The 10,948-nt window shown below is 38.5% G+C and overlaps 1 protein-coding gene across 3 annotated transcripts in view; it reads left to right on the forward strand.

The window, feature by feature from the left end:
* LOC114649547 (retinal guanylyl cyclase 2-like) overlaps positions 1–10,948 on the forward strand; it is a 139,930-nt gene that overhangs the window by 94,104 nt on the left and 34,878 nt on the right. For all 3 annotated transcript variants that reach the window (XM_051925116.1, XM_051925117.1, XM_051925118.1), the window contains 3 exons: positions 2,898–3,047; positions 6,032–6,180; positions 10,333–10,496. In XM_051925116.1, the coding sequence (XP_051781076.1) occupies positions 2,898–3,047; positions 6,032–6,180; positions 10,333–10,496 (463 nt within the window). The remainder of the gene's footprint in view (positions 1–2,897; positions 3,048–6,031; positions 6,181–10,332; positions 10,497–10,948) is intronic.

Below are 10,948 nucleotides of genomic sequence, written 5' to 3' on the forward strand. Positions count from 1 at the left end.
TTATGAACAGAATCGGTGACAAAGGGCAGCTCTGGCGGAGTCCAACTCTCACTGGAAACGGGTTCGACTTACTGCCGGCAATGTGGACCAAGCTCTGGCACCGATCGTACAGGGACCGAACAGCCCTTATCAGGGGGTCCAGTACCCCATACTCTCGGAGTACCCCCCACAGGATTCCCCGAGGGACACGGTCGAATGCCTTTTCCAAGTCCACAAAACACATGTAGACTGGTTGGGTGAACTCCCATCCACCCTCCAGGACCCTGCTAAGGGTGTGGAGCTGGTCCACTGTTCCGCGACCAGGACGAAAACCACACTGTTCCTCCTGAATCCGAGGTTCGATTATCCGACGGACCCTCCTCTCCAGGACCCCCGATTAGACTTTTCCAGGGAGGCTGAGGAGTGTGATCCCTCTGTAGTTGGAACACACCCTCCGGTCCCCTTTCTTAAAGAGGGGGACCACCACCCCGGTCTGTCAATCCAGAGGCACTGTCCTTGATGTCCATGCGATGTTGCAGAGGCGTGTCAACCAAGACAGTCCTACAACATCCAGAGCCTTGAGGAACTCCGGGTGTATCTCATCCACCCCCGGGGCCCTGCCACCAAGTTGGAACCAGATGTTTTTATTTTGCGGTATTTATGTCCAATATAACACTTATTGAAATTTTTTTTGCATTCAAACTTTCATTCAAAAGTTAGTTTGCAATTTAGTTAGTTTATGACTCTTTACTTAATTTTACCTACTGATTTATTGTATAGATTGAAACTCATGCATAACATTTACTATCATGGTCATGTAATTTGGCAAACAAAATTACATTTATTATCTGGTCCTATCTATTTTATAGTTATCAATTGTTTATATCAAAACACCTCTTAATGTCTAATCTTTTGAAAAGGAAGACTATTCCTTTTCAACAATTGCTTCTCTTTAAAATATATTGTCTGTATCTGTACTGTATATGCAAAATTAATTTAAAGTTCTTAGAAGCAATCTAAACTGACAGACAAGGTTATTATGCCTATCACATCACTATCATCTCAAATACTGCAGAGTTTTGCAAAAAAGAAAAATTCTGGAGGTCCAAAATGACATTTTCAATTTGCATTCTATAGCAAGCAATACCAAGCTATGCAGGTTCTTTCTCCTGTTTTTCCATCTCCAAAAATGATGTTGCAGTTTTGAAGCCAGTAATTTTTATTTTCATTTCAAACTGTTAATAGTGCTGGTTATGTCCTTTTCTTTCCCTTCTGGCTTTAAATTAAATTTGTTGAGAGCACCAGATTAGTTCAAAATGAGAAATTTACTAGCTGTGTTCATCTTCCAGCTTTTTGTTTTCTGTATGATGAGAAAGGTAAAAGGGTTCCCTGATTTCCAGTATCAGCTCCCAAAACGTCCACAGAAAGGTAGCCATGCTTAGCCACCAGATGTCCGTGGATAGCAAGAGCTCTGTGTGGTTTGTGTCAGATTCCTCCGAAAATCCCTGAAAGAGGATCTTGTTTGTATTGAATGAACCATCTCCAATGACACATCAATCACCTACACCAGCCGATTTTCATCTTAAACTGAATTTAAACAACTGTGTATACTCTCCATGTATGGTTTAAAAAGATGTCTGGCACTGGGAAGAAGGGAATTTCTGGAGCAATTTGTCTGTGTTTTCAGAGTGACTGTCCTCCCTGATTTACTGAAATGAAGTTATGTGTGTCATGGGGGTCTGTCATCAGCTGAGATGATTTCCAGTTTTTCTAACATTGACCTCTGACACATGCTTACCAGATCTTTGACATCAGCACCAATAACTTTAGCTGCATGTTTGGTAATCTGCTGGAGCTTTGTTAAATTTTGATTTATCAGACCACTAATCCAGGGAATGAAGCTGAAAGTGATGATGGACTTGCATTTTAAAAGCAGGGGTCCAGTACAAAGCAGAAGCTGGTTGAGATGGACAATTGCAGTTGCAGTACGGTGGTCCACAGGACTAAACCTGAGAGCCACTGAGTTAAGCCTTTACTTACTTATTAGCACACACATGAACGTGACACCAAAAGAGCTGCTCCCTTTCAGCATTCAGAGCCATTTGTACTCGTTTCTGTACTTCCTATCACTTAATTGTCAGTATTTGAATAAGGAACCACAAAAGGAGTGGACACCACAAAAAACGTGAATTGTTAAGAAAATAGAAGGATGGATGTATGGGTGTAAAGACCTATTGCAATTCAAAATAATTTCTGGATCAAATTCTTACTCCTGCTATTAATGATGAGTTAAATAGTAGCCCCTTGAACTTTCCTACTGCCTCACAGCTTCAATGACCATGAGTTAGTTTTTAGTAGAGTTTGCAGGATCTTCTCAATTCCATGTGGATTCTCTGGTTTCTTGCTGTATGCCAAAGATCCATTTGATAATGGGTGACTATAAAAGAAACTTGTGATGACTGTGGATGTTTGCGTCATTGTGCTCTATGATACTTGGGTGTTCTGACTGGTTCCAGTCTTAGGTTGATGTTAACTCAAATGGCTTTGATTAACTAGATACGATATGGCTTTGATTAATAGAATTAGCACGTTAAAAAAAAAAAAACTAAGTTGCATGATCAGTAATATGTGGAAGCTAATTCAGTGTTTTACACTCATTATACAACTTCTAAAGGGTAAATGGTATAACTGGTTCATTAGACCAGACCATTCCATGACAAATGTCCACCAAGCAGTTCATGTTTTAACCAGGGATGGAGAGTATCTTGACAAATTTAATACCATAGTTGTCAATAGTGGGAATTGTTCTTCTCCTTGTAGCTTTATTTTAAAGGATTCACAACCTTAAAACAACAATGAACAGGCCATCTGTTTAAAGTATCTATTGCTGCAATTGCAATCATATCATCTGCTTTCAGACCAGTTCTGGACTGCACCAGAGCTGCTGAGAGACTCAAACCTGGAACGGAAAGGTACCTTTAGAGGCGACGTGTACAGCTTTTCCATCATAATGCAAGAAGTGATCTGCAGGAACTCCCCATACTGCATGACTGACATGCCCAGTGATGGTAAGTAGCATTGCTTGTGTAGTCTGCTTAATATTAAATAACTTCTTCTTCTTCTATTAGTGACCTGTTAGGGGTCACCACAGCAGATCATCTTGTTCCATATCTTCATGTCCTCTTAATATTAAATAACAACTTATTCACAATTTTTCCTCAGTACCTATAATTTCTCATGACCTTTTTAAAAATGTTTAATTTCCAAAATCTAAGAATCAATGCATTTACTGAAATTCTCTTAGGGTGACCTTCTGCCAAAGCCCATGTGCATTTTTCTGAGTAAATACTTATTCAGATTTTCAGCCTTCACATCTGATGCGCAAATGTCCATTCTCAGCAGTCTTCATGAGACGGAAGAAGTAGCTCATGATGATGTCAGATTTCATCAATGGGTTTGGCTTAGCTTTATTTTGTAACAAATCGATCTCTCTACTCTTCATCACATACTATTGCTAGATGTTTACCTTTGTTTTACAGCCTTCACAGTACTCACATAGCTTGGTTTATCCTATATTTTTTTCAATTACTTTTTCAAAAATTCTTTGATCCATATGAAAGCAATGCATCTAATAATAAATGTAAAATCACATAAAACACCTGACGTGTAATTGTGTGATCATGAACTCTGCACCAATGATGACATGTTGGAAAAATTAATGACATGTTGACAACACAAACGTTCCTGATCATTTTTTTCCACAGAAACATTGTCATGGGCTCATGTTCAAAATGCAGACGCCACTTGTTTTCCCTACCCCAAACCCTTATCTTAAGGTTTGTGCGGTGTAGGCCAATATATTTCATGGTCCTTAATGTTAAAAATTAGATCGGGTGCCTGACCTTAAATTTTAAAAGGTGCCCAATCTTAAAATTGTCCTTCCTGTTGTTTGTTTTAGACTAGCCTACCCCTACTACAAACCCTGAACTTAAGGTTCGTGGGGGTAAGTTAAACAAGATGGCATCCGCTTTTTGAACAAGACCCTCATTGTGTAGCTTGGTGTCAGCGGTTCAGTCTGTTATCCAGTAAGTCAGTGCTGTCCAAACTCAGTCCTGGAGACCCAACTGTGGCTGCAGGTTTTTGTTCCAACCAACTTCCATTTTTCATTAAACTCTTAGCCGAATTAAGTGAGCCGTTATTTCCCATTTTCTGTGATTTGGAGTCAATGTAGAAATTACAAACTAAGTTTTGCAGATTTTTATTAAAATGTAATAAGCAGTTGTATGGCGAATATGTAGTTTTTTTAAGTAACAGTATTTTCAAGCTAATTTTCATTCTGTTTTTCCAGGTGTTCTGGTTATTTAATTGATTATTTATTAGTTAGCGGGTCTGACACTGAAGTTGTTACTGCTTTCATCATCCTGGGTGTCTGCTATGCAGGTTGTTAATGGTCACTATTAGGGTTAAATGAAGGGAGCAAACTACACAGGAAAAGGAGAAAATAATAGGAAAACAACAAAAAAGACATAAGCATTTATAGCTTTAGAAAAAAAATAGAAATATTTCTAAATGTCTTATAAATGTAGAAATGATACTGTTGTGTTTTTCTGAAGGCAAAATAAGAGAAGAGTAAAAAAAAGATCAGCTAATTAAATGAGATCAGTTGTTATCGATTATTATCACCAATTGTGAATCTGGTTGGAACAAAAACCTGCTGCCACAGGGGGTCCCCAGGACCGAGTTTGGGAACCACTGCAGTAATTCCCTCCATACACTTTCCATTCATCATCTCACCTTTTTGCTGGTCCAAATATGTCTGAAGCTAACAGGAAGATTGCAGCTTTGCTGGGTTGCTCCTCTTTGTGCTTGCATTGATATGTTCAATTCCCTTTTGATCTTCCGCCCTTTTAGATGTAGTTCATTTTTATTTGGCTTCTCTTGTAATGCATGTCAGGACTGTCATTCCATTGAATGAAGCCATGTGTGCTACTGTTTGTTATGTATTGTGGATACACAATCAACATTTTACAACAAGAACCAGCATGTATGAACTTGAGCAAGACCAGCAAGCAAAGCGCTGAGGCCAAATGTTGGGTAGAGCCACAGACAACAATGAAATTGCTTTGAGAGACTTTTTCATGCTTTCAGTCAAGATCACATTTATTAATTTTTCATCCATTCATTTTATCACTCCAATATCTAATAACCCTGAAATGGAAGTGCTGATTAAAAATGGATGGATGGATGGATGGATGGATGGATGGATGGATGGATGGATGGATGGATGGATGGATGGATGGTAAGTATAAATAAAATGAAAAACCCAAGGAGGAACAACAGCGACACACAAAGAATGTGTTGATTCCACTGAAACAATAAATGGGTAAGGAATTGAAGCCTGCTCCATTGAACATTTAGGAAGCGCCATTAACTACTGTGCCATAATATCATTTAAATTAGTGTTGTGAATTGAAAATAATTAGTATTCTGGAATAAAATTAATCACAAAAGCCTACCACATTTTGGCAGGGTTAAATATCCACTTTACTCATAGGGTATACATCTAGGGCTACACGTACAAAGTGGTCATATACACATATTTTTTGGCTACCATAATCATGGACTCATTTCTACATGAACTTAAGTATTATCTGTATTCGTAGTCATCTACCCACTGATCAGCTCGCAGGCTAGTACTGCAAGTCTCCACTGGCTCTATTGTATTTTCCATTGTTCAAGTCTAACCAGCCAATGAGCAGGAAATGTAACCTGCATGTTACTGAAATCTAAGAGGTTCTTCTCAATACACTAATCAATCTGAACAGTGCAGGAGTTTCACAAGACCAGGTAACATTTAAAATCATCATATTTATTGTAATTTGTTTACATTACCAATGTATAGTGAGCTTTTGTCAGATGCCAAGATTATTTGTTAAGAAACAAACAGTAATCACCAAATGTGAGAAATAACCAAAAAATGCAAAACATGAAAGTATGGGCTACATGATTAAGTGTGGCCTTTAGTGAGATCTGTTGTGATTTTTGTCCACAGAGATTATTAAAAGAGTCCGGAAGCCTCCTCCACTTTGTCGACCATCTGTTTCAGTTGACCAAGCTCCAATGGAGTGTATCCAGATCATGAAACAATGCTGGAGTGAACAACCAGAACGGCGGCCAACATTTGACCAAATTTTTGACCAGGTGATCTTTTTTAATTCCTTTTGATTGTCTTCGTTGATCTCTTTTACTTTTTGCATATCTTTTCAATGGCCTCTGCTTTTTACAGCCATGTTTAATTTGCAGAGCAGGTAATTAAAACTATGAATTTTGTTGGCATAAATCAGAAGTTATGTATTATAATCTGGAAGCTGAAAGTATAGGGAAAGTATTGTAATTGTCTAAAAATCGATTTTGAGATTTTGATGAAATCTCGCCGTTTTAGATCTCCCTGAGTCTGAAAATACCATTTTTGGAATTATGTATATGTGTTTGTGTCTGTGTGTGTATTGTGACAGTTTAAGGTCTCCGTGACCTCTTTACCCTCAGACCAGACGTCAGACACCAGTTAAAAATCCAAATATTGAATTTATTATAATAATAATGTGCACAAAACACCACTACTCCACACTACTCCAATAAATCACCAATAATAATCAATCAATAATAAACAATCCTCCACTCCCAGACGCGTTGCCACCCTTCCACCCAGCTCAGCTCAGTGTCTGGGCTTTCCCACAGTCCTTTTATATTCCCTGACTCGGAAGTGGTTCCAATCCTACAGTCCATGATTCCTTATCACTTCCGGGTCAGATTAAAAGTCCTTTTCTTCAACCCAAAAGCACGTTGTTCCTTCCGGTCATATGATTATGACGCACTTCCGGGTTATAGGGCACGTAGCACTCTGTAAGCCTCCCTACAGCTGCTCCTGGTGGCCCCCATGGTATCCAGCAGGGTTGTTTATAAAAACTACACCGTCCAAAATGCCATGCTGGAATTTGGGGACCTTCCATGCTGCTGGGAGGACTCCATCTAGCGGCCTGGAGGTGTGGACCGGAATATTCGGCCGGCCATCCCTCACAGTATGTAAACACAATAACTTGAGTACGCTTTCACTTAGGTCAACCAAATGTTGTATACAAGTATTAGGTACAAAAAGTATATTTCTATCAACTTTTGAGCTATTTCTGCTAATCGGAAATGGTACTTTACCTTTTATTCATTTAGCTGCAGAGTCCAATTTATTCAACTTTACTTTTATATTAATTGTTCAGTATATTATTAATTTGTTGGTGGTGGTTCTTTAATGTACATAGTATAAAAATATAATCATTATTTTCCGATTTACTCCTCAAATATCCATCCCCATATCTGAGTATACAAGAAAGTCTATGGGAGACCACTCCTGATTTTTTTGTTTAGAGAATAGATTTCATATTTACAGCATATCATTAGTTACCTGATAGGAAGAACTATCGTACAGCAGTTAGCTTTGTCACTTCACAGAACATGAGCCCAGTTTGATTCCAAGATGAGCTACAGTATATTATGTGGGCAGTCTGTCTGTTCTCCACTTGTTTGTGTGAATCTCCTACACAGACTTTTGTTCCCAAGATTCTGTATGTTGTCCAGTTGATTGGCCACTGTGGATTGTGTGTGTGTACGTGTTGCTGTATGCTTTGTGGTCATCTGAGGAAATGTTGGGGTGCCAGCTGGGTCTCTCCATTTCTTTGATTGTCTTTCCTTTATACTCCTCTGACCAGAAGGGGTGGAGTCAATTGCCCTCACTGGGTGTCTTCCTCTGGCTGAGGAAACAGAATTAGACAAGTGACAGTGCCCCCTCTCATTTCAGGGTGGGACTGCTTTCCCAAGATGTGTCAGGATGGTGATCCACAGACACATGCGTGACAGTGTCAACATGACATGATTGTTTTTTGTTTTTATCATGTTTGGGGCCTGAGTTTGATTCCTGGCTCAGTCACTTGCTAATTCCTTTTGGTGGTATTTACATGTCTTTCATTAGCTATGTTAACTGCAAAATACAAATAAACAAAAGGCTAAATGTAAAGAACCTCATGAATATTTTTTCTGTTCTGTCATTTTCATCCTTTTTGAACTTGCATCGTTTTACTTTTTTGCTTATATTAAAAGGTATTTAGTTATAATCATACTTTCATTTAAAGTTTATCTTTGATATTCTAATGATGCTATCTGCCATAGCAGTTTTTGAAGGGAGATTTGTTACACTATTTTCATGTTGCCTGTCACTCTATCAGGTTTGCATTTGACTTTAATAGCAGAAGTTGCTGAGTCTCTTCACAGCTTGGCCTGTTCGAACATTAGAACAATCTAGACGAGAACAGGCCATTCAATGCTGCAAAGCTCACCAATGCTACCCTGTTAATTTATCTAAAATGACATCAAGTCCTACTGTCTACCAAACTACTTGGCAACTTATTTAATATGTCTGTGGTTCTCTGTGTGAAGAAAAACTTTCTGACGTTTGTGCGAAATTTACCCTTAATATGGACCCCAGATGTACAGAGCATATAGCACTCAAGACTTTGGCTGGAATTCTTCATAGGTAGAGTCACATATCCCAGTATTTGGTAGTTAAGCACAGCTTTTGACATGAGTGCTATCCTAACATTGACTTATCACAGCTCGAGGGCATTGTGGTACTCAAAGTATGCAGAACAAAATCATCAGTGATCCTGGAGAACTCAGTATCTATTAAAGAAGCACAACTATCACAAATCATGAAGCCAGATAAAGGAGTATGAATTCTGCAGCAAAAAAGCAGGAACCATCACTGGAACAAAAGCTCAAAGCCACCAAGTTTTAAAATAAGTACAGCAGAAGTACAGGAATGCAAAATTCAAAAATTAAAGATCAGCAAAGCATTTTGTCATGATGTGCAATGTCCAATGTGCAATTTTAGAGCTCTAACACAAGTAACCAGCACATATTGGGAAGAGCCAAGGGAAACATCTGATAGTATGGTGCTTTTGCTGGGGTTCTTTATAGCTTATCTTACATTCTCCTAAATTCAAAGTCACCCAGAGCATTTGCTGTGCACGACTGTTGCTAGAGTACTTCATAGTTGGTGTTATATGTATAATCTCATGTTCAGAATTTAAGCGTAGTAGATTTTGCTCAGCGTTTGCATAATTACAAAGATGCATTATAAACACCAAGGATTAAAAAAGGATAATAATATTCAGTTTAAGTCAATTTGTTTCAAAGACCAGACACACAACTTTTTCTTCCTCTTCTTTTCCACTTCTGTGTGGGGTTGATGCACTTGATCAACCTTCTCCTTGCACCTTGGTCCTGTACCTCCTCACCAGTAAAGCCTCTTTCTTTCAGACCTTCTTTTACTTTATCCATCCACTTCTGCTTTGGCCTCTCTCACCTTCTCTACCTCCTTGCACTTCCATTCCCATCACTCTTTTGCCCATATATTTATTGTCTCTCCTCATCACATGACCACACCACTTCAATCTACTTTCCTGTACTTTCTTAGATATCTCTTCTTTCGCTGTCTCTCTCTGATTGTCTTATTTCTTATTCTGTCCTTTTTTGTAACTCCACACATCCATCTCAACATTCTCATTTCTGCCATGTGTAACTTCTTCTCCTGTGCTTCCTTTACTGCCCATTGACTTAGCTGCATAGCTCATTGCTGGACTTACCACTGTCTTAAAAACCTTACCTTTAACCTTCGCCTTCGTCTTAATTCTTTGATCACACAATACTCCTGATACCTTCATCCACTCTTTGGGTTATCTTGGGCTACCACTGATCCTAGTTATTTAAATTTATCCTCTCTTTTCAATAGCTATCCCTGCAGGCTAACATCTGAATCCTAATCATCATTAAACCTCATATATATTCTGTTTACTTCCTATTAATCTTCATTCCTCTGTTTTCCAAGGACCTTCTCTATTCTTCCAACTTTTTCTCCACTTCGTTCTTTCTGGTGCTACACAACACAATGTCATCAGCAAAACCAGTAGGATTTGTCTTTTATCCCATGACCCAACACATCCACAACCAGATCAAAGATGTAAGGACTTAAAGTAGATCCCTGGTGCAGACCTACTCTATGTGGGATCTTATCTGTTAACCCAACAATTCTTTTAACTCGAGTCCTCGCTCCTTCATACATATACTTGACAAACCTCACATAGACATAACAAACTGAATTGCAGACATTGCATTTAAAATATTATAAAAAGGGTTGGGACAGGAATAAAATGGTTTTTTTTTTAAAAAACAGGAAGTGTTTTGTAGACTGTATGTGTTAAAATTTTAAAGCAATTAGTAAGAACTTCTTTTTTTTTCTTTTTTTAGTTTAAGAATATTAACAAAGGGAAGAAGACAAACATCATAGACTCCATGTTGAGAATGCTGGAGCAGTACTCAAGTAACCTGGAGGATTTGATAAGAGAGCGAACTGAAGAGCTTGAAATTGAGAAACAGAAGACTGACAGGCTTCTCACGCAGATGTTGCCACCGTAAGTTTACTAGTCTGTTTTAACCAGTTACATGGCCAGAGATGCTTTTTTGAGCTTTTGTTTGCTAATGTATTTTGGTCCATTCCATAATAACATCCAGAATGTAGGCATAGTAGATTTCCAGTGTAACCTTTGAGTCTCAAATGAACTTGTCATGTTTTTTGTTGTGTAAGGTCCTATGATGACCCTGTTTTCTCCTTTATACTCTTTATTCTTAATAAAATGTCTCAATACTTAACACTCTGTGGTCAGGTACTTTAGCACTTCCTCCACACCTCGCTTCTACATCTGAAAACTTCAGGCAATTAGACAGAGTAATGGGAGGCAGGGGTGAAGATACACATCTAATTATGCATCTAATATACTCAAAAATAATAAGGAAGCAGAATACAATGTGAATGTTGGCAAACCATGCCATCACAGCCTAAGTAGCAGTACATCTTGCATCCATA

The sequence above is a fragment of the Erpetoichthys calabaricus genome, chromosome 3 (assembly GCF_900747795.2).
Source record: "Erpetoichthys calabaricus chromosome 3, fErpCal1.3, whole genome shotgun sequence".
Taxonomy (NCBI): domain Eukaryota; kingdom Metazoa; phylum Chordata; class Cladistia; order Polypteriformes; family Polypteridae; genus Erpetoichthys; species Erpetoichthys calabaricus.